The 25,094-nt window shown below is 40.3% G+C and overlaps 1 protein-coding gene and 1 long non-coding RNA gene across 7 annotated transcripts in view; one reads left to right on the forward strand and one right to left on the reverse strand.

The window, feature by feature from the left end:
* ANK3 (ankyrin 3) overlaps positions 1–25,094 on the reverse strand; it is a 749,200-nt gene that overhangs the window by 168,663 nt on the left and 555,443 nt on the right. For all 6 annotated transcript variants that reach the window (XM_061405045.1, XM_061405049.1, XM_061405044.1 and 3 more), the window contains 6 exons: positions 18,859–18,957; positions 12,378–12,575; positions 10,222–10,320; positions 7,694–7,792; positions 5,192–5,290; positions 1,313–1,510 (listed from right to left, as the gene is read on the reverse strand). In XM_061405045.1, the coding sequence (XP_061261029.1) occupies positions 1,313–1,510; positions 5,192–5,290; positions 7,694–7,792; positions 10,222–10,320; positions 12,378–12,575; positions 18,859–18,957 (792 nt within the window). The remainder of the gene's footprint in view (positions 1–1,312; positions 1,511–5,191; positions 5,291–7,693; positions 7,793–10,221; positions 10,321–12,377; positions 12,576–18,858; positions 18,958–25,094) is intronic.
* On the forward strand, positions 1,437–7,380 carry LOC133240373 (uncharacterized). Its single transcript, XR_009734208.1, has 2 exons — positions 1,437–1,522; positions 5,167–7,380. It is a non-coding gene; the product is annotated as an uncharacterized LOC133240373 (long non-coding RNA).

The following is a 25,094-nucleotide window of genomic DNA, read 5'->3' on the forward strand; positions in this document are numbered from 1 at the left end:
AAGGGCCATTTGGGGATTTCACTTTGTGGGAAGAATAGGTTGCAGGGTCCAAGCCCAGTTTGGATTTGGAGGGTTTGGAAAAATCCAGGGCAAGTCTGAACCTCCCATAATCTCACATCACCAGAAGAGAGCCTCTCTTCACCCTTTTTTCTATTTCTGCATGTATATATTAATACATGTCTGAAGATATGACCCGGTCCTTGCATGTAGGAGTCAGAGGTTCTCACACCTCAGCTACTGCAGGTGAACTGAATTATAACACATGGTTCTATCCCAATAAATATGTGAGTTGGATGCCGAGAGGTGAGTAGCTCCTCTCCCTTACTTCGAGTTCCTACAAGGATCTGAGTATCAGCCAGTTAGTCACCATGCACCACTAGGGCTCCAAGCACAAGGCAGGGACTAGAGGGTGAGCAACATATTTGACCTCATGGGACTATAGCCATTCAGAGACAGGGGCAGCTGGCATGGTGGAAGAGCTGGAGCACTCAAAATGTCATCACTCATTACTCTTTTCTCTCACATGTTAAGTAAGATCCAGGAACTTTCATCTCTACTGAAGAGTCTAAAGAATCACAGGGGGTGAATTTTGAAGAAGTCATAGTTTGTTCAGATAATTTCCCAAGTTTTCATAAATACTGTAATTATCTTCAGCATTGATCACACATTAATGTTTCTTCTCTGCCTTCCAATAAGAGACTATAACACCAATTTCTAGCTTTCTGAGACATGCCATGGGCCAGGTCATCTTGCTATCACATTGCTAGGTTTACATAGGATCAAAGAAAAACTCTAAATTTTGCATTCTGCACTTATAAAGCAACTGTGTGTGTGTGTGGGGGGGGAGGTTATTACTGCAAGGCATCAGAGTTGAGATTTTAAAAAACCATAAATCAGAAAAGACAGCAACAACAACAAAGCAGCAATAACAGCAAACCAAGAAAAATCTACCTCCTGCTTTGAAAGTATTATAGAAGCCATTAACCAACTGGCTTGGATAATGTGGTTTGTCTACCTGGCCTCAGCAAGAGAAACCTGCAGCTGTGTTTTTAAACCACCATTTAAATCTATCAAATAATTTGCAAGAAATATCTGACTGTGGACATCATAAGGTTTCATCAGAAGATAATAAAATGTAAGGTATATACACACAACTAGCTACCTGCCCCACCCCAGGGCTTTGCTGGTCACGTTAATCCCGGGATCCAAGCAAATATGCTGTTGTACAGCTTTTCTACCTATTACTATGCAGGAAACTGTAAAGAGAAGGTATCTGGGGGACACAGCAGGATTCTAAGACTGACTTGCATACCTTTGTTGTTATAGCTAAAGATGCGCCATGATCCAAAAGGAAAGCTGCAACGTCTTCGTGTCCCTCTCGCGCTGCAAGGTGCAGCGGGGTGTACCCCGAAGTTGTCGCTGCATTTGGAGAGGCTCCTTGCTGCAACAACTGCTGTACTATATCCGCTTTCCCCAGTCGGGCAGAAATGTGGAGAGGGGTTTGGTCATCCTAAAGGGCAAGGTAAGAATGCAGGTCTGATGAACTGAGAAAACAATGGTCATGAAAAATACAGCAAAACTTCGCTGCTCGGTATGAGAGGCTGCATTCAACTCTTTGACACAGTATTAAAAAGAACCTCATCTATCTTTAAGTTTTAGAAAGGTGGTGATGGTGAATTTAAGCACCTTAAATACCCTTTGAGTAACCTATTAGAATGAGAATTGTGAAGGGCATTTCTTTTAAGAAATTATCCCCACTCACTCATCCCTGCTATACTTTATCAATTTTTTTCACCTCTAATGATTCTTTTTTGGTGGGAGAGGGGACATGAGGGAATGTATCCTGGGAAAACTGAAATACCTGGGAGGGATAACCTCCACCAGTTATCATGTAGTCACATAGAATGAATTATTCCATTGGTGCTGCCTTCCCACTATCAAAAGTGGGGAGATGGGGGCAATACAGGATGGTTGAGGAAGGCTCCCAGCTAAGAGGTCTGATGAGGGCTGATAACCATTTTTTCCTCCGCTTGCCAAGTTGTCATCCTGGCATAAGCTGCATCTGCCTGGAATGGAGGGCCCCCTATTACAGTTCACCCCAGGACATGAGGTACTCATAAGTCCTGCACCCTGAGGGCCTTAGCCTCACATTGGAGGTACATCTTTTCCTAGTTTGCTCAGAGATGCTCTCTGGAGAGAAATCCCCTACTAGAATGTGAACAAGTCCAGGCCAATACTTTAGGTAGGGCAAGTAGACAGCTGGGGCTGGCGCACAGCACACTGCTTTGCAAAGGTAAGTAAAAGGAGGGTCAGGGTCAAAGCAAGAGGGTCTATGTAACCAGTAGGAAGCGTGAGAAGTTAGTGGAGATGCCACAAGGAAGAAGAGAAACACTGAAAACAGAAAGAGATAATTGCTAAAACAAGAACTCTCATCTAACTCTACTATTGCCATGACCACCGTTAAGCATCAACTGAGCGTGTGCATGCCCCAGGTTCTGCACTAGGTACTCCACTTGCATTAATTCACTCATCACAGCTACTCTATCAATTATAACTGTCATTGTTCCCATTCTGTATGTCAGGCAACTAGAGAAGGGAATGGGGCACAGAAATGTTAACTTGCCCAGTGTTACCTGGCTAGTAAATGATGGACAAAGATTCAAACCCAGGCAGTCTGGCTGATGCATACTGTCTCTTTAAAAATCTTATGGTCAATTTCAGTTTGTGGGTTAAACCATTTCCTAGATGACATGCTTCATATGTAACAACACTCAAAAATGTGAGGTTTCTTGTAATGGTAGAGAAAATATATTTATAAAATACATTTTCATATTTAAAAATATATTTATAAAAATATAAAAATAGTTATATTTTAACTATATAAATATATAGTTAAAGTAACTAATACAAATATAGTACAAACTGATATAAACATACTAGTGAACATACAGCCTCTCTTAACCATTCCACTTAAGTGATTTAGCAGATTAACCAACATCCTTTAGATCGGGGGTCAGAACAGTAAAATCTAGGGGCCAAATTCAGCTGCCACTTGTGTTTATAAATAAAGCTTTATTGAAACACAGTCCTGTCCATCTGCTGATGTATTAAATTATGTACTGTCTACCACTGCTTTTGTTCTGTAACAACAGAGGTGAGAGGCCATGACACAGACTGTGTATAATGAAAAGCCTAATATATTTACGATTAGATGCTTTATAGAAAAAGTTTGCTAAGCTTTGCTTCTAGGTCCTCTGTAAAATCTACCAACTGGCACCACAGTACACTGGACACTCGAGGTTAAGGTCTGCTGCCTAGAACATCACTGTCTTTGTACCCACATGTGGACTGCATGTTTGCAAAGACCTAGATGTCTTTGTTCCTACACTAGTATGTTTATACCAGTTTGTACTCTATTTGTATTAATTACTTTAACTATATATTTATATAGTTAAATATAACTATTTTTATATTTTTATAAATGTATTTTTAAATATGAAAATATATTTTATAAATATATAAAAATATATAAATTATAAACAACATAACACTTAACAGGTAAAATATAAGTATGAAAAGAAAGGCTTTATTTTCCTCTAAGAATACTAAGGTAAAAGCCTTGGAGAGCCTTGGTAGAAGTTGATAAATACCAATTATGGTCAAATTAGATATGGGTAGGAAAGCTGAATGGGCTTCCCAGGTGGCGCTAGTGGTAAAGAAAGTGAAAGTGAAAATGAAGTCGCTCAGTCTTGTCTGACTCTTTGCGACCCCATGAACTATAGTCTACGAGACTCCTCCATCCATGGAATTTTCCGAGCAAGAGAACTGGAGTGGGTTGCCATTTCCTTCTCCAGGGGATCTTCCCAACCCAGGGATCGAACCCGTGTCTCCCGCATTGCAAGCAGATGCTTTTATCACCTGAGCCACCAGGGAAGTGGTGGTAAAGAAACACACCTGCCAATGCAGGAGATGAAAGAGACACGGGTTGGATCCCTGGGTTGGGGAGATCCCCTAGAAGAAGGCACGGCAACCCACTCCAGTATTCTTGCCTGGAGAATCCCATGGACAGAGGAGCCTAGCAGGCTACAGTCCATAGGGTTGCGAAGAGTTGGACATGACTGAAGCAACTTAGCTTGCATGCATGCAAGAGAACTGGATAAACTGGAGGAAAATGTTAAAAGTCGAGAAATGTTCTATGCTCAGACTGCTTCACAAATGCTTCAGTTTCCTCTCCATTTAACCCTAAACTAGAAACTGCAAAGTATATACATAAATGACAAAGAAATGTACATTTGTATACTGAAGGGCTAAAATTAAATGCCTTAGGTATTTATGTATCTATGATTCCTGACCAAAATTGCCATTTGATCATCGGACCAACTACGCAGCCAGACAGTAACAGCAAGTTTCTTCTAGTGGGTAAATGCCAGGCAGAGAATGATGCATTCAAACTCAATCCTGACATTCTTCTATACTCTGTTTTGTGAACAACTCTGACCAAGTCTCAGAGTTTTGGGTTTAACAACTCGTGGAGAAAAGGTTGCTGCTGCTGCCGTTTAATTGCTAAGTCATGTCCAACTCTTAGCAACCCCATGGACTGTAGCCCACCAGGCTCCTGTGTCCATGGGATTTCCCAGGCAAGAATACTGGAGTGGGTTGCCATTTCCCTCTCCAAGGGATCTTCCCGACCTAAGGATCAAACCTGAGTCTCCTGCATTGGCAAGTGGATTCTTTACCACTGAGCCACCAGGGAAGCCCTGGAGAAAAAGTTAAAACTCCCCTTTCCCTTCTGTGGCTGTGACAGCTGACATCTAAGTCAACCAAAATAACTCAGTTGTGCTTCCAAACTATGCCTGTGCTAGAAACTTTGTGCACGAGCCTGTCTTCACAGAGTGCAAACAACTCTGGGCCAATTCTAGGCTTGATTTCTAAGTTGTTAGGGATGAGCAATGTGCCAAGGACACAGAGTTCTTTCTGGCGCAAAGCTCTTGTTCTATTTCATTTTGTTAAATAATTGAGTAGACATGGGCAGCGAAGGGATGTTTTCAATATCCCTGAGGTAGAGACTATTGTCATTGGTGGTGGTCATTACTCTAGAAGAGTGATCCTGGAAGAGAGCATGCGTATGTTTAAAGGTTTTATTAAAATCATTTCTTCTCTTGGTAGCAAACGAAGCACACACGGCACATACCTTAGCTTTAGCTTCTACCTGAGCTCCGTCTTGCACCAGATACCGCACGACTTCAGCCTGACCGGACCGAGCTGCCATGTGCAGGGCTGTCTCTCCTCTCTGGGGAACAGGAGCCAAAGTGAGTTAAAGACAGCTCTAAAGACTGGCATATTTTCTTTACATAAAGTTTGTGATGGAGGTTTTTGTTTAAATAAAAAGTAGTCCCAAGCACTTCCTTCCTGAAAATAGGGAAGAAGGGAAATGAAATGCACAAGAATTGCCCAGGAGCCTGGCCCATGATGGAAAACTTCAGCGTGAAGTCCACGGAGCACAGCAGGGCTGGAAGCTTAATAATCTACAATGCTGGGTTCAAAGGCAGTTGCCACAGGACCAAGCAAGAGAGTGGACGAGTAAAGAGGGCAGGTGGAGAGTGCTCTTGGAGGGAGGCACCCCTACCTGGCATGGACAGACTGCGGCAGTAAATCTTTGGGATGCCAGTTATACCATGCCACACCTTTCTATTTTTCAAAAATAGTAGCAGTCTGGGATATCTGTGTACATTTCTTGAGTGTTGGGCAAAAATCAGAGTTCCAAACAAAACAAAAAGTGCTGCATAAGCACAAAATAAACCCAAGGCCAGACTCGACGTGTCCTTGGTTTGCATTCCCTGCTTTATCTCAGCAGGTCCTTATCCTATTCTTTGAGCATTATCCCAGGGGTTATTTTCTTTGTCACTGGACTTCCCCCACTTCTGCTGCTTTTCACCAAGTAGACTTTAATTCAGATGATCTCATTTTTTAAAATGAAACGACACAGAAAACACACATGGATCAAAATGTTAAAAATGTTAAAATCAAATATACTCTTCCACACAGAAGTGATGCCCACCTTTAAATTACTTTTACAAATTTTGCTTTGCTTTGTAGGATATTCATCTCCATGAAAGGCTATGCAGAGATACGGTTCACATGGAACTTGCTGCTGTTATTACTGGAAAGGTTGTGAGGATGGAGCTGACCATGTTACCCAGTGTTCTCTTTGTAAAGGAAAACCCTCTCTCCCTGGCATGAGTACCAGGGAAGATTGCATTCAGCTGAGATCTGGTCCGTTTCTATCTTGTGGATGTGCCGAGCCCAGCTGCTGGAAGACACAGAGCCTCACAGGACGTCTGCCCTCGGGGTAGAGGCGCAGCGTCTTAGGGTTCACCCTTTCTGTGCCGGCATGCTGTTTGTTTTATTTTATTTCTTTAGTGCCCATGAATCCAACTAACGTCCTTATGCTTGTGTCTGGGGTGCCCATATTATTAGGATGTTAAAGTTAAAAGCGTATGAAACAAGGTCAAGAGCCACATGCAGATTGAGAGTGATAAGCTACTCCTTTGACATTTACTATGTCCCATGGGTTTGTGACACAATATCAAGCACACGAAAGAGAAATTACTTTGAAGTTACTTGAAATCACAAGGAGAGTGTTGGAACTACTTTCTCAGCATGCAATACTTCTTATCTGTTTTAATTTTTCTTGAGTATGGTCGATTTACAATGTTGCGTTAATTTCTGCTGTATGGCCAAGTATGACTCCGTTATACACACATATATATATATATTCTTTTTCATATTCTTTGCATTATGGTTTATCACAGGATATTGAATATAATTCCCTGAACTGTATGTATGACCTTGTTTATCCATTTTATAGAATCAGCTTTTATTTGCTAATGCCAAACTCACCAGCCTTCCGTCCCAACCCTGCTCCCTTGGCAGCGAGTCTGCTCTATGTGTCTGTGAGTCTGTTTCTGCTTCATAGACAGGTTCATTTGTATCATATTTTAGATTGCACATATAAGTGAAATCGTATGGTGTTTGTCTTTCTCTTCCTGATTTACTTTGCTTAGTATGATAATCTTTAGGTCCGTCAATGCATGGAACACTTCTTAATGCTTCTATTGAAAAAGAAAACTCTCCCTTTCCAGAAAACTTTATTTTTTGAAGTATAATATTCAGTAGTAAGCTACACAGCCCCTGCTGCTACTGCTGCTAAGTCGCTTCAGTCGTGTCCGACTCTGTGCGACCCCATAGACGGCAGCCCACCAGGCTCCGCCGTCCCTGGGATTCTCCAGGCAAGAACACTGGAGTGGGTTGCCATTTCCTCCTCCAATGCATGAAAGTGAAAAGTGAAAGTGAAGTCGCTCAGTTGTGTCTGACTCTTTGTGACCCCATGGACTGCAGCCCACCAGGCTCCTCCGTCCATGGGATTTTCCAGGCAAGAGTACTGGAGTGGGGTGCCATTGCCTTCTCCGACACAGCCCCTAAGTTTTAGCAATTTGTGACCAGTTAGTGACTGAATGGATCTTGCCTTTGAAGTAAAGGAAACCACAGGTATTCTCAAAATTCTGTCCTTTTAAATAGTCAAGTTAAATAGTAATTAATTTACTTACAACAGAAAATAAGTTGATTGAGAGTAATCTTTTCCAGTTTCAAAAATACTCACCATTGGACCTAACTTTGTTCAAAGGATACTTACCACGTTAGTGGTGTTTGGTGAGGCTCCATGATGCATTAATTGTGACACAATATTTACATGCCCCATGAAGGCAGCAACATGGATTGGGGTAAGGCCCGACTGGGGGAGAAAAGGGCAATGTCAGCTTGTTAGCTTATTTTCAAAACGATTTGTCTGCCTGCTTATCTGTCTGTCTGCAATTTTATCCACCCATCCTTTCATATTAAGACAACCAATTTACTGATCAGATCAGAAAACATCTAGACATCACCACCATGTCTTAGATTCTATATGGCAAATGTACCAATGATCATCATTTCCCTAAAGCAGGTTCTGTGATTATGAAAGGCCTACGTCATAACCATTCAAGACTTATTTCACACATCTTATATAGCTCTATGAAAAAACTTTAGACAGAAATACCTTGAAGGTTTTTCCCTTTATTAAATCTTCCTTATCCATATGGCTATGTTTGTGTGTGTGTGTGCATGTGTGTGATTACATACACAGTAGCAAAAAGTCAACTTTTTTTTCAGATCCTATTCTGGCCTTTAATAAGGATTCTCATGGACTCAGAATCACTGATTGTATTATACATGAGAGAGCAGGTGGGAACACAAAGCCATCCCTCTAAGAAATGAGCAGATCAGCATTAAAGGTCTCAATCATTAAAAATTTTAACTTTCTGAGTATTATAAAGGGATATAATTAAGGCAGATATAACAATGGTCACTAGATTAGACTTTCATTTTTTTGGTGTGCTTCAAAGTCCTACTTACACACCTCAAAACACTGGTTCTTCTTGTATAAAATGATTCCATTTTAAATGTTTCAGGATTTAATTTCACTTACACCATGAACATCATAACTTGAAAAAAAAATTTAATATGGCCAGAAAAAGCTGAGAGAGAAGAAGACAACTAATTTCAACTGAAATTTGAGTAGTGTCAAAAAAGATGTGTAAGGAATTCTATACAATGAAAGGGAGACAGAAGAATTCTAGTTGCCAGACTTCAAGTAGTGGGAGCTGAGGAAAACGAGAGGAAGGAGAATTGGGTTTTAATTTGGTGCTTTTTCCCTCCGGCAGGCAAAGTCTAATTAGGACATTTTCGGCACCACCTTTTCAAGCCCTCAGGGAGTAACAGAGCTGACAGTGGAACTTATCGCCACAGGCTGGCATCTCTGGACACTTACTCAGGTACCAGTCAGAAATCTCCTTTTATTTCAGAGTCCATTTTGATCTTTAAAAAGGGCTGCCATGCACTGAGAATAAACTTATTCTTTTCTAATTAGAATAACTGGGAGCCTACCAGGGAGCCAGAAGACTCATAAAAGAGCAAATCAGTATTAATATTTTCCATCATTTAATATTTTAAAGTTGTGAAGTTTAGAAATCAAGGTAGATAATTCAATTGTGGATAAGAAACTGAGGCAAAGCAACAATGACTGGATTAGACCTTAGTGTCTACATGTGCTTCAAATCCTAGAGTCTTTAATGATGCATTCAACAGACCTTTATTGGATGATCTACTATGGAATCTACTGTGTTGTGGGTACATTAAGACCAGTAAGAGTCAGGCCTGCAGTTTTGGGGCGGCAGGGGGTGGGTCATAAGTGAGCCAGTGGAACAAGCACTTTGATGGAGATACACCTACCTAGGAGGTGGTGATGGTCCCTAGGAGGAGCTCCAGGACCAGATCAAGGGTTAGGGGAGGACTCCTGGAGAAGGTGGCCCAGATCTGGTCCTCAAAGACATGCAGGGTGAACAAAGGGAGTCCAGTCTAGGGAAGGCCAATGGCTAAAATCCAGGACCAGAGTGCTACAGGTGGGTGGGGGATGGGTACGTCTGGAGGGTGCATGCCAGACCCAGTTTTCCTTGTTGCAGGCTCAGCCCTCATCCCAATAGATGGCTTCTCTGAGTTCTGTTTCGGTTTATATGAAAGAAACCTAGAGCTACCATTTTACTAACTTCAGCAACTCTATATTTCATTAATTCTGAGTTTTTCCAGAGAGCAATCCTTCATCACCACACAGAGGTTATGTCATGCAGGGTTTCCCAACCGTGGCACATGTGACATTCTGAGCCAGATAATCCTTTGTTGTTGGAGACTGGGCTGTGCACTGCAAAATATTGAGTTGCAACTCTGGCCTCTAGCCACTAGATGCCAGTAACACCATCCAGTTGTGACAAGGAGAAACTTCCAAACAGCCAAATGCCTCACAGTGGGGCAAATCCACGCCTACATGGGTTTGAGAAGCACTGCATTAAAGTGCATTAAAGTGCGTAAATTACACTTGGAGTGATGGCACCCCGCCAGCACGATGCATGTGTTTGGGTTATGCTTCTGGTTATGGCGTTGTACTGAGTATTTGCACTCTCCTCCCACACTCTTATCTGCTCTCCTAAGAACTGGCAGCCCCTTCGGGAAGGGTTCAGAAAGTGCTATGACAACCACGCACAGTACAGCTAGCTGGTCGTCGGGAAGGGCACTGGGACTCTGGCTGCTGAGGCTATACATGGGGAACCCCAGAAATCCTCCTCTCCTCACCTCGGTTACGGCTTGGATGGATGCACCGTGTTTCAGAAGGAGTTCCATCACTTTAATTCGATTCTTCTTGCAGGCAATGTGAAGAGGGGTAAAGCCATTCTGCAAGGGAAAACGACACAGAACTATGTGATTACATTCCACTGAAATCCACTTCCTATGCACGGTAAAATACCTCTGCAAAAGTGATGTCTGTAAAGATTTGGAAATGAGCAGAAACAATGGGAGGTTGAATTGAATATAGGTTCTTTTCTGGAAGCACAGGTAGTCTACCTGCTCCCAGGAACCCAACGTGCCCTGATAATTATGAACAGGAAGCAAATTTTGGTCATAGGTTCCTAGTAGTTAAGGCAAAATGGTCATGCATCTTTTGAAATTTTTTAAAGATTTTTTTGATGTGAACCTTTTTTTTTTTTTAAAGTCTTTAATTTGTTACAATATCACTTCTGCTTTATGCTTTGGTTTTTTGGCTGCAAGGATGTGGGATCCTAGCTCCCTGAGCAGGGATCGAACCTGCATCCCCCACTTTGGAAGGTGAAGTCTTAACCACTGGACCACCAGGGAAGTCACTCATCCATCTTTTTAGATTATTTGACTCTGGAATTTACTCTTCCAAACATGTCCCTCCTTCACCTCAAAAACACAGACTAAAAACATCTGGGCCAAAAATTTGTCCAAGGGAACAAAAAGTTAACCAACTCAACATTAGTTGGAACATTTGGTTTAATATTTAATCAAATAAAGGAACTTGCTTTTTTACAAATTACCCACCTAGCTGTACTATCTGCTAAGTGAGACCATGGGGCATATTTTTGTCACCACAGAGAACTGCAGACCCTCAGGATCCACCATGAAAGCTTCAGGTGCTTCTGTGGAGGTTTTCAGACCACTTACCAGGCCATAGTCCATCCTAGGATGACAGGCTACAACCTCCATAACCTCCTTCTGTTGTGAAATCTTTAGAGTCAGAGGAGAAAGAGGGTCAGAGCCCACACCCTGTTGTAAGGCTTCTTTTCTTGTACGGAAAAATGAGTCATGGCTGCTCATTTCTTTTCCTCCCTTCTCAGAATTCAAAGATATGTCTGATATCCTGGGCCAGTCAGCCGCTCTTAAAATATTGCTCCAGGAAAAGCCTTTAGAATTACGAAGGCCATGGAGCTGCCCAGGGTCTGAAGGGCTCCTTCCTGCCCATTCTTTCCTGGCCACTCCAAATCTCAGAGCCCACAGACTGCCAGAGGTGATGAGCTGCAAGAGAGCAGAGCCCCTTCCTAAAATGGTTGATCAGATGACAGCCCTGACCGCAAAATTGCTAGTAAACACAGGTTTTCCCTAGCATTTGGTGACATATTTTTTTCCTAAACATGAGTGTTTATTTTGAACTAAATTTAAACAGCTTACTAAATTGGGACATTTATTTTTCTAAAGACAACAAATACCATATCATTGTGAAAACCAAACTATATAGTAAAGCTCAAGGTTAAAATAGCAAATCATTCTAGGAGTTAGGACTACAAAACTAGACCAAAATTTTGATTGCATCTCAATGAAAAGGAGATGACAGGTGATATTTCATTACCTTACATGGTTAACATCACATCAAATTTCCATGCATTGGAGAAAGAAATGGCAACCCACTCCAGTGTTCCTGCCTGGAGAATCCCAGGGATGGCAGAGCCTGGTGGGTTGCCGTCTATGGGGTCACACAGAGTCGGACATGACTGAAGCGACGTAGTAGCAGCAGCAGATTTCCACTCACAAGTTCCTAGACTTCTCATGTTCAAGGTTTATTTTTTATCATTTTGCCTCATATTTTTAGATCTCAGAAAAAACTTTTAGTTCACAGAGTTATCACTTTACCTACCAGAAGATAAGTTGACCAACTCAGTTTTTTTTTGGGTTGTACAGTCTTTGGGTTTATTTACATAAGAGAATCACAAATGTGACTACAAAGAGGCTAATGATCTAAATCAGCCTCACCAGCCTTGCTTATGTTGGAAATCAAAGGGTTTATAAATTTACAAGAAGGCTACTTGAAAGTTGACAAGAAGTATATACTTTACTAAACTAGACCTTCCATTTTCACGGAGTCCCTTTGCATGTAGGGGTGGCATGTGGTCAGCAAGACAACACAGGCGGGACTTGTGAGCTGAGCCACTCACCAGGGCTTTGGCGTTGGGATTAGCTTTCTTGTCCAAGAGAACCTTGGCGACTTTGTAATGGCCACAGTGGGCAGCCACGTGCAGGGCGGTCAGGTAGTCGTTGGTGACGTCATCCACAGGCACATTATGCTGCAGGAGAAGCTGGACGCAGTTTAAATGATCTCCCTGCGTAGCCATGTGAAGAGGAGACAATCCATTCTGGAACACAGAAGGAAAGTGGAGTTGACATTTTCCCTTTCATTTGCAAATGCGCCCAACACAAAATGTAGTACGAATATGAACAGATGAAAACCCTAGATTTGCCCATGGAAATACCAACTTTTTGTAAAAGGTTTTGCGGCAACTGTTTTGAACTGCAGTTCCTTTCCAAACGAGTCCTCCCATGTCTTATATCAATCAAAAATAAAATTTCAAAGATAATGTCTTTCTCGAATTTAAAAATGGTGTGACATTTGGGCAGTAGAAATCTCTTCATGCTATCAAACTGTAAACGAAATGTAGACAGAATGATAATACTATCAGGAAAATCTGAAGTCTGGCTATTTGATGATATAGAGGAAATGATTATCAGTTGGGATGTATTGTGGTTATTCAGAAGATAAAGAGCCCTCAGCTCTTAGACATGATGCATTGAAGTGTTTACGGGTGAGAGAGGGTTCACTCTGAAACAATGCATGGATGCTGAGGTCCAGGGAGTAGGGTACAAGGTGGAGAGCAAGCACGTGGCCCACATGCTGTGAGTCAGGAAGCTGAGTGATGTGCACTGAGGGCTTTAATTTGCTATTTTTTCTGCACACGTTTGAAAGTTTTGTAATAAAAAGATTTACCATGACTTGAAAAGATAAAAACAGTGTAAACTGCACTGCGGGCCACTACTAATTGCATCCCCGATGACATGGAATTCTGACTGTGTGGATCACAACAAACTGGAAAATTCTCAAAGAGAGGGGAATAACAGACCACCTGAGCTGCCTCCTGAGGAATCTGTATGCAGGTTAGGAAGCAACAATTAGAACTGGACATGGAACAACAGACGTTCCAAATAGGAAAAGGGGTACGTTAAGGCTGTATATTGTCACCCTGCTTGTTTAACTTCTATGCAGAGTACCTCATGAGAAATGCTGGGCTGGATGAAGCACAAGCTAGAATCAAGATTGCCAGGAGCAATATCAATAACCTCAGATATGCAGATGACACCACCCTTATGGCAGAAAGTGAAGAGGAACTCAAAAGCCTCTTGATAAAAGTGAAAGAGGAGAGTGAAAGAGTTGGCTTAAAACTCAACATTTAGAAAATGAAGATCATAGCATCTGGCCCCATCACTTCATGGGAAATAGATGGGCAAACAGTGGAAACAGTGTCAGACTTTATTTTTTTGGGCTCCAAAATCACTGCAGATGGTGATTGCAGCCATGAAATTAAAAGACGCTTACACCTTGGAAGGAAAGTTATGACCAACTTAGATAGCATGTTAAAAAGCAGAGACATTTGCCAACAAAGGTCTGTCTAGTCAAAGCTGTGGTTTTTCTAGTAGTCATGTATGGATGTGAGAGTTGGACTATAAAGAAAGCTGAGCACTGAAGAACTGATGCTTTTGAACCATGGTGTTGGAGAAGACTCTTGAGGGTCCCTCGGACAGCAAGGAGATCCAACCAGTCCATCCTAAAGGAAATCAGTCCTGAATATTCTTTGGAAGGACTGATGCTGAAGCTGAAACTCCAATACTTTGACCACCTGATGCGAAGAACTGACTCATTTGAAAAGACCCTAATGCTGGGAAAGACTGAAGGCAGGAGAAGGGGACAACAGAGGATGAGATGGTTGGATGGCATCACCGACTCAATGGACATGAGTCTGAGTGAACTCCGGGAGTTGATGATTGACGGGGAGGCCTGGCGTGCTGTGATTCACGGGGTCGCAAAGAGTCAGACATGACTGAGCGACTGAACTGAATTGAACTGAACTGAACTATTTAAGACTGAAAAGGATAAAAGTAAGGCAGGGACAGATTGGTATTCACTAGATTGATTTTTATTTGCTCTTTCTATGTTACTAATACTTGTTATTGAGTATTGATCAATTTTTAAGAAAGATATAAATACAACACTTCCCTTGTCACATCAATGTCGAAAGGACAGCTTTTCCCTTTTCCATCAGTCTGGTGCCACCATGTGTTCACAACGAGGAACGGCAAGCCTCTGACTGACTAATATTCAGTTTAAATTAACTGGGTTCAAAGACACGCCACGGTACGTGATAAGTAAAACGTTCATTTGGACTGCTGAGAGATGGCATAGTAGGGTACAAGGTAAATAAAACCTTTAAAAAGGCTTAGCATGACACTTAGCATTCAGTACATGTTTCTCAACGAAGGCAAAAGCAAGATATTAGATAGATATCAGTCTCTTCAGGCATGTTTCCTTTAAATATGGGGCAACATGGAGCGGCCTGGGGAAATTCCCAGAGAATCCAGTTATCGAGAGAGGCTTTAGTAATTAATGTAACCTGTTTTAACCTATGTGGGGCGGGGGGGGAAGTGACAGTAAATTTAGTTTCCCAAAAAAATCATCATCACTGAACTTTGAAAATAATGATACGCTAAATAAGCACTGATGATTTCTGAATCCTCTGGGCCAAGTTAAATGTCCCTAATTTATTTATAAATGACATAAGACAACAGTTTCGGGGGGTATAAAAGCAAGTTTTCCTTTGACCACTCTCATGGCGTCACTCACACACCCCCTCATGTATTTTAACTATTTGTGTTTCTTGAAAGCAAGAGTTTCATGGGTTAAAACTTCCCCATACTGCCCAGCAGAGAGCCTTGTATATACAGAAAGAGTTCCAGAAATAACTATGTAAATTTAAAGCCTCCATACATGGCCAGTCAATCAGGATATTTCTGCCTAAAAATTTCCACTCCAACATCTTGAACCAAAGTAGAAACTAAGGTGCAAGAAAGAATGGGAACCCTTCTCATGTGAGACACCGCCACCCACGAGCATATGCACTTGTTTATTTCCTGCCAAAACATCCCTCTGCTTTGTGTGTTGATACAGCCTTAGAGGAAAACATGAAGCAAACAAAGAAACAAACTCTGAGAGAACAAACGACTTAGTGAAGATTAGAAATGGGTGGCGGTGTCACAAAAAGAAGGAAACTCTCTAATGATAACACATAACCACCATCTCTGAATGGGTAACTTATAGGTCACTGGGGAAGCACCAGAAAAAAACACCATCTGCCTTGTGGAAAGGGGCCTTATTACATATATACAGCATCTCATCAAGCTAAAAACATGGGTCCAGGGTGATGGTTTTTCTTAGCTAAGAAAGATGGACGTCTTGAAGATTTAGAGAGATCGTCTTAAAGTTCAGAATGCATTCATCCACTTAATATTTATTTGACAAATATTTGGTGAAGGTCTCCTAGGTAACAGGTGTTGATTGAGGTGCTTGGGGAATAATGCTGAATATAAGACAAAGTTCTTGTTTTCATTTCACTGAAGAAAGAGATAGCAAACGAGTAAAGAAACCAAGAAGGTCTTGCTGAGAAGATGACATCTGAGCTGAGAAAAAGGTGAAGACTACAGAGATCTGGGACAGACTGAGAAAGCTCAGTCTGAGGGAACAGGAAATGAGAACAGTCTTGGTGTATTATAGGAAGTGAAAGGAACCTGCTTGGCTGGAGATGCTGAGGACCAGAGATGAGTCTGGTGGTCAGATTCTGGTAAGGACTTCTCAGTGCAGTGGGCATGGGGACTTCCGAAAAACATGGTAGAAGTGATGTGTGTGTTTATCCAAACTTTCACAAGCTCCACTGAAAAACATGAACGGAATTAAAAGACAGAATCCATGGGGCACGCACACATATGCGCAGGCACACCCACACAGTCACACAATGGGAAAGAAAACAAAACGTATGTGTGATGTCTACAACTTTAGAATATGAGAAGAGATTTTACGTGTGTTAGCTTATCCAGCAGAAAGGAGAAGGCTGACACCTAAGTGCCTGGTGAAGGGTATAATCTGTGGTACGCTGGCAAATGTCTCACGATAGCTCTGTGAAAATAGGTAGCATTTGCCAATTTACACTGTGCAAAGACCTCTACTCTATGACCGATATCAATCTATCACCATAATGTTACTGAATATGGAATTAGGAAGAGATGCACATAATAGGTTCAATGGTGTGGCTCTGGTATACTACAGCGTACGATGCAGAGAATGGCTTTACCTCCCAAATGTCCAAAAGGCGGCAACAGGGAAACGTGGTACCTCGGGGGATAAAGGTGAGGCTTGGGACCAAAAGCTGGATTGGCTGCCTATGGAAGAGTCAGGTCCATAGGTCCTTCCACCCAGCAAAACCAAATGACTTCCCCCCTGTGCCTTGCAGGAAACCAGGAATTAAACCTCTGGAGATTCTGGACTCTGGGCCCAGGGCTGAGCAGAGGGCAGTGGTTAGGCTCTGATTCAGAACAGGCACTCAGAAGAAGGAAGGACACAGTAGCTGTTGAAAGAGTATGGTCTCTAGGGTTAGACGACCTGCGTTCAACTCTTTGTTCTGACACAAAATGAGACATCTCAAGAAAGTTACTCTATCGCTCTGGGTCTGAGTTCCCTCATCTATAAAAAGGGCATAATAAAACTCATGCCTCAGGGTTATTGTGAGGAGTAAATGGGTTAATATATGTACAGTACTTAGAGCCTGGTATGTAGTAATCACTATGTAACTACTGTTATCACTGTTATGATTAAGGTATACATCGAAGACCAGGAGAATGATAGCTCCTGTTCCTTTCCAACATATTCACCTAGAAAGGCTGGAGAACTCGTCTCTCAAAAAACCATACCTCCTAGAGAAAAGGCAACAAACCCTGGCATTAGGGACCTCTCTGATCCACCTGAAAGGAGCCCTGCCCGTGGCGCTCACGGGGCTTGCACTCAAAGGTGAGTGCCTGGCACACATGGTCAGGTAGACCGTGGCGGGAAACTCCCACCACAAAAGAGACAGCCAGAGCCAACAAAGACATAAAAAGAAACCTGAGGAGTTAGGGACAGACGAGAGATGAAAGAATTTAAAGAAAAGTCATCTTAAATGTTTTCTGAAAGGCAACAGACTGTATCGCATTTGTAAAACAAGAACTGGATGCTTTAAGAAGCTCTCAGAGGACAAGAAAATGTTCTTGCATATTAAAAACATCAAAAATAATCGAGATTTCTTAGGAAAAAAAGCCAAATACACAATGAGATGAACAATAGGAAAAGAAAGACGAGACAATGATTTGCTTTTTAATTGTGCCCATATTGTTCTGATAAGATGAGCATTTTAAAGAGAATGATGAGAATTAATTCGAGACTTTTTAGGCAGGAGGCTGACATGGTTTGGTTGATGTTTACATGGCCACTCTGACTACAAAATGGGAACAGGATTAGAAAGGAGCAGGTGGGGAGGTGGGGGACAAGTAAGGAAATAATTACCGCAGTTTAGGAAGATGATGTAGTTCAAAGAGCAGTGGGATTAAGAGGAGATAGATATGGACTATGTGGAAGGAAAAGGAACAAGTAGAATGGTTTAGATGAGAAGCACTCAAAAGTCCAAGACGTCATCACGTGCAATGAAAAAGGGTGGCTGCTTACTTCTGTTGGATAATTTCTCCAACGCTTGCCAATCTAAACTCTGTGATGAGTGAGAAAATTGTTCCGACAAACTTGACGCTGTCCATCTTCACTAAAGTTGAGTAAACACTGATCAGAGTGCAAACAGGAGCGATACATGTTTTGTTGTTGTTCATGTTTAGAAATTACGGCTCTCTATAAAGCTTACTGCAGCTTCAAAAAGTCACTAATTTGATTTATAAAAATAGTAGTGACTCTGAGGTAGTTTGTATGTCCCCAAATTTATTTACAAATATTCTCTTTTTCAAATACTATTAAATGGTCTTACCATTTAAAAAACTCAGAAGACACTTAGTAAAACATTATTTTGTTTTTAAGGCAATCATTATGTTTTCCTTTCAGACATGTCAACTGTTCCAAAGGCCCAAAGTGCAATCTTTCCACAGTTTCCAGTCTTTATCACTTAAATAATACCTTGGTCTTTTTAAAAATAGTCTGTGAACTCTCAAGAAATAAACTGAGGGTCAGGAGAAAAGGTGCCAGCACCCAGACTTCAGACTGTAAATCTTAGTCTTTCTTTTCCCAACAAGCAATCATTTCTGAGCTATGGAAATTTCATAGAATAAAATCAAACAGTAAGTGTTCCTGAAACAAAAACACAAGTAACACACACACAAATGACCCTGTGGTAGAGGGTGTTCCATCTGAAGGCCTCGTGAACTCAAACTTGATCTTGAGGGTCTCTAAAGATTTGGTGCACAGAGCACACCAATTGCTAAATTCAAACTACAGCAAATTCTATGTGATTGGAAGGTTGGGTAAAATAACCAAAGGATCTTCTCAAACACCTGGGGAGAAATTACCTTGGTTTTGGAGAGAATAGGGGCAGCTCGATCGAGCAGCATCTCCACCACCTGTTCATGGCCACTTCTCGCTCCGCAGTGCAGCGGCGTCAGACCGTCCTATCATAAAAGGCAACGTTTTCAAATACATTCGACAGGAAGCTCCATGAATGAGTGTATTTCATCAAGATTCAGCATAGCATCCAAAGTGCTGTGGACCAGCAAGCTTCAAATATTTACTCATGCATCTCTTAATATAATTCTATTTTTTCAACTAAAGAACTGAATTTTTCATAAGTTTAAGCAGTGGTCAAGTGTGTAATTCCCTGCAAAGCTGACAGTTAAAAATGTAACTGTTCCACTACTCTTTTGACTATCCAATGGAATCCAAGTACTATAAATAATTGTATTTAAATCCACCATTTAAAAAAATACTACAAACTTTTCAAATAGGAATTTGTAACAGGAATTTTACATTGCTCCTTTCTGCTCCTGCATGTCTATTTCCATTTCATTTCCCCCATATAATTGTATCTTCATGTCATATAATTTTATGCTTGAGTGTTTTTTATTGATTATCATATCATACTTCCCTGTTGCAAAAAAACCATAAATCTTTCTTTTAAAAAAAATAAAATAAAATAAAGAGAGGAAAAAAAAAAAAAACATAAATCTAAATTTTAAAAAAGTTTAAAGATTTTCTGAGAACACAAGTCTTTAAGTGTCAAAAATAAATCTGATTGGAATGATAATTATTCAAACACAATGGATCAAAACAGCAATACATTATAAATTTTATGATTATTAAGCAAGAGTAACAATTTATTAAAAATTCCTCTCTGAATGACATATGTTTTTTTCACAATTTATTGATAGAATGAGCCAGGGCTCAGCATCAACACTTTCCCAATTTTTGTCTTTATAAATGTTAGTGCTGAGACATCTTGTCTGCATTAATACATAGTTGGACTTTTGTTTTGGCAGTAGCACTAATTCTCTAAATTCCTGAATTACATGCCAAAAATCACTTAATAACCTTTCATCAAAGATTTTTTCAATGATTCATCATATGACAACTTCATTAGGTCTTTTCTGTGAGCAGCAATAGAAGAATTCGATTATCTAAGCACCAGAAGCATGCAGTTCTTAACAGGACACCAGGGATCTGAGCTCTTCCCTTCGCCTCAGAGGTTTTGCACTGTGGGGCCTTGTGGGTTACAGTTAGAGTCAGGGCCTTTCTTTAGGACTAGGGGAGAAGGGCTACTGTATTAAAAAAAAAAAAAAGGTGAGAAAGGAGAATTAACAGGGAAGTGAGGAAGTGGAAATTTATTCATTTAAACAATCTAAATGGCTCCAAATCATGTGGAGAAGTTTTTGCACATCTTGGTTTTGTTTCCCATCTTGAAGATTCCTGCTGTTGACACTGAATATCTACCCTAAAGATAGCCATATTTTAAAATATGTCAAAAGTTGATTCAAGTCACTTTCTAGCCTACATGAACAGATCCTGTAAGTAAACCTAATTATCTAATACGTAGTCAATAAGGTACAATCCTATTTCTAAACTACTAGCCAAATCTCAGAACAATTAGAATTCCTTAAAATATGAGATTTGAATCACAAATATGGTATGAGTTGGACTGTATATTCTTTGAACATGTTTAAATATTCTACATTTTATGCTAATTTAAAACACTTGCTCTAAAGCAAACTAAAGCAATATAATAATAGTCTTTCAAGTCAGAAACAGCATTTTCCTAACAAAATAGAATAAAATAAAATCTGAGAAGACATTAAAAATATACCATGAAGGCAAATGTTTCCCCAGTAATGTAAAATCTGAAAATAACTGAAGAAGAAATAATACAATAATCACATCTAACTTCTGACACACACAAAATTCACAATCTCTGAATGTGACTGCCTTTTATGAACTAAAAGGTCAAATTTGATTCTCTCATTTCTCGTAAGTACACTCTGAATGACAGAATACACGTAGGCATTTTTAAACTACGGTCACACACAAAATTATTCATCTTTGAAAACTCATTTATCATTTTCAAAGAAAACTCATTTATATCTTTGAAAATGATCTTTCCCCGAGCAAAATCCTACATATTGAATATAAAGTGTTTGGCTACCTAAGAGGAAAATCTATTTCAATTCCTTAATCTTTTGAAGTACATTGTTCCTTATACAGACATATATAATCTTGCTGACTTCATCCTGTTAAAAAAGTTTTAATCATGGAAAAACTTCAAACATATTTCAGACTAAAGTAGACTGAATAGTGTAATGAGTCCCTAGGTACCTGGTGGACAGCATCAACAAATGTCACCTTGGCATCCCCATTGATTCATCTCTATCCTGACCTTTTCTTTTTTCTTGTAGTGTTTTGAAGCAAATCCAAGACATTGGATCACTGTATCCTTACAGCTACCCTTATACAGAAGGGTATAATCTTTATTTTGTAAATGAAGACTCTGAGGTTCAAAGAAGTTAAATGACTCATCTAAGGTGTCACATGCTGAATTCAGCAAGAGGTCAGTGCTGGCTGCAGGACAAATAAGACATGTCTTGGCAGGAATTATTAAGACAAAGCCTCTCTGCTCAAACTTTCGGACACTCCTTGCCTTCCTTTATATTTTGCAGCTGCTACTTCTGATCTCCGGTGTTTATGTATTAAAAACTCATAGAATCTGGGGACTCAGCAAGGAAAGGTGACTTTTTCTCAGTCGTGTCAGAGCTGTGAAGGGCTTTCCATGCTAGCCACTGCTTGTTTTACCACCTTGTTTCAATGATAAAGTCTGCAAGTTCCCCAAGGAAAGCCTCATTGGTTCCTAGCTCAACAGAGCTACCTGAAGCACAGCTCTATCAACTGTAGTTTTACTTGCAGTGTTTTAAACATTGATTGCGAACATCTAACTCTTTTGGATCTTCTGCAAATTTGCTCTGTAACTTTTCACAGGTGCAATGCTCTTCAAATAGCCAGAAGCCCAGCAGGAGAGATCCCTTTCAGCAGGAAGCGGCATAAGATGTCACGACTATCTGACTGCACAGACAGTGCTGGCCTGGCTGCTGGGACAGTCACAGGTCAGTGGAAAGCTAGTGCCTAGAGTTAATGTGAGATCTTTAATCAGCATCATAGTTTATACAGTCACGAAGATCAAAACGACTGGCTGATCCACATTGAGACGGAAAAGTATAAGCCACATAGTGATTCACAGTTCTGCTTAAAAAAAAAAAAAAGAGAGAGAGAGCTGGGATTGACATTACTTAATACCATTTTTGGAGGACAAAAAGTAAACATTTAAATTTTGAACTAATTTCTTGGGCTTTGAAATAGGTGGGACATCATTCACATTCTTGAAGCACTGCTCTGATGATACCTCTGTGTTCATAATCTTTAATAACTGATTCAGTCCTCAGCGAAGTCTAAATTCCTCAGGTTAGCATTCAAAGTGGAGAAGGCAATGGCAACCCACTCCAGTACTCTTGCCTGGAGAATCCCGGGGATGGAGGAGCCTGGTGGGCTGCCGTCTACGGGGTCGCACAGAGTCAGACAAGACTGAAGCGACTTAGCAGCAGCAGCAGCAGCATTCAAGGTCTTCCAATCAGTCGCTGCTATACTTAACTTTTGCCTCATCCCCTTCCCGTCCACCTCAATTATACTCTTTGCAGTCCCTGGCAAAAGCCTCTCCTGTTCTTGTTTCTCTGTTCTGTGTGCACTATTTCATGTACCCCAAACTTCCCTTTCCACTTTCACCAAGATCCAAATCTTATTGTTTTAAAATATAGGTTTTCTTTGAAGGCTTATTCAGGGTAGACATAACCATTTGACCATGAGGATTCCCCTCATATTTTATCTGAACCTCTTTATGGGAAAGTACGACATTTTGCTTAGTATTTTAGTTATTTGTGGACATGCATTATCATCCCAATGAGTTTGTTTCTGAGGAATAAGTTAATGGCTTAAAAGGGATACTTGAATCTCATAGAGAAGGTAACTCAGTACCATGTTCATAAAAGTTGCTTAATAAAAATGACTGAGTAAATGAGAATGAGTGGGTGAATGAATGGGCTTTTAGGCTAGTCTTTTAAAGATGCTTTCTAGTTAGTGGCTTAAAAATTCCTTTCCTTCTTATTTTCTATGTTTAAGACTAGACTGATTTTATACCCTAGAAGTGCTATTAAAATACCTATTGTTCCATAAAAAATGAAATTCTCAATAGATAAGTGACTTATAAACTGGAATTACACTGAAGAATATGACTCAGTCTTCTTAGCATTAAGAATAAGAAGGTAAGACCATAAAAAAGAACGAAATAATGCCATTTGCAGCAACATGGATAGAACTAGAGATTATCATACAAGTGAAGTCAGTCAGAAAGAGAAAGACAAATACCATATGATATCACTTAAATGCAGAATCTAAAATACGATACAAAGGAACTTATCTACTAGATAGACACAGACTCACAGATGTGGAGAACAGATCTGTGGTTGCCAAGGGGGAGGGGAGGTGAATGGAAGGATGGAGTTTGGGGTAAGCAGATACAAACTATTAGATACAGACTGAATAAACAACAAGGTCCTTCTGTATAGCACAAGGAACTATATTCAATATCGTGTGATAAATCAGAACAGAAAACAACATGAAGAAGTATATGTCTGTATATCTGAATCGCTGCCGTACAGCCGAAATTAACCCATTGTAAATCTTCTGTGCTTCAGTAAAAAAAGAATTAGAAAGTAAGAGAAATATGAGAATATTGGCTCTAGTTAAGGTCCCCCCTCCTTTTTCTATTTCAGGACATTATAAGCTTTAAAATAAGAGCCATTGTGGATATTGTGTTTTGTAACATAGCAGTGAACTGGTTTACATAGCAGGGAATTCTTTTCCTTAAAATTAGAGCAATGCTGTTTCCAATATAATATAAGGATTTTTATCCACTCCCAATACCTAGAATTTTGCAATTAATGCACAGTGTTACTTTGAATGGTCCTGGACCAAAAAGCAGTCCCTCAACCATATACAACAGGATATAGTTTTGACCTCTAATTGAAAAATGCTTGACAAAGGCAGTTCTTGGGGCTCAAGGGAGGCTGCCTCAAGATAGGCAATATATGCAGTTGGACAGGAGAGAAGGAGCAAGGATGTGGAGTTGCCATAGTAACATTACGGGAGGGAAATGAAATTGCATGGGGTGAGTGATTTTTTTTCCAATTCCCCTGATTTCTAAAGTACTAACATAATGAACAAGCATTCCCTTGGGAAGAATTCTGAAGCAATGCAAACTGGCGAGTCTAGATCTCATATTTCATTTCAGTGGCAGCGATCTTATTAGGGAGGTAGGGAACAGCACTTCTCTGGCTAGACAAAAGGCTCTCTCGTGTTAGACAAAGAGCAAAAGCTTGCACACTCCAAGGTCAAAAAGATTTGCTTTCAGGTCTAGCTTTTCTGAGAAGCACAGACTGGGACATTAAAGCATCACACTTAGGAACACTGAACCCAGAAAATGTCCTTAACAAGTCGAACTTGCTCAAAGATAATACTGAAATGAGACAATTTCATGACTTAGGAAATACTTTCAGAGAAAGACACTGTTTTGATTAGTATCCTCTAGGTTCCTTTCTATTCTTCCTTTTAAGCAAAAAACACACCCAAGAGAGGGAAAGGAAATCAAGCAGAAAACTCTGGATATATACTTTCTTCTTTGTCATGGATATAAAATGGGATATGATATTTAACTGAAGATTAAAAACAATGAAAGAAAAAGCAGATAGTACCCAGGAGAGGAGAGTTATAATGATAGCCAGAGAGAAATTAAAAGGCACTGGTTACATTCTAACAAACTATTCTCATACATGTATTTTTCTCTAAAAATTCTGACTGTATCCTCATTTTGTACATGTTAGAGAATTGTAGATTTGGCCTGAGAGGAAGTGAAATAACATTTTTTGAGACCGCTCTATTGTCACAGGCATTTTATATTTGTGATCTTACTGAATTTTTACAACAACACAAGAGAAAAGCATCAGAATTTGCATTTATAGATAAGAAAGTGCTACTCCAAGGATTAGTGTGCCTACCCAAGGTCACATGCAAGTCATTGGTTCACGTTAGGACTTAGGCTCAGTTAGACTCACATTAGAACTTAGTTCCTACATCAGAGGGACTGGATCTCTTCCACTGCAGCAAGCAATCTCCTTTTAACATCAAGAATTCATTTCTGCCATTTATATACAGGAGAGAG

Source organism: Bos javanicus, chromosome 28 (genome assembly GCF_032452875.1).
Source record: "Bos javanicus breed banteng chromosome 28, ARS-OSU_banteng_1.0, whole genome shotgun sequence".
NCBI lineage: Eukaryota > Metazoa > Chordata > Mammalia > Artiodactyla > Bovidae > Bos > Bos javanicus.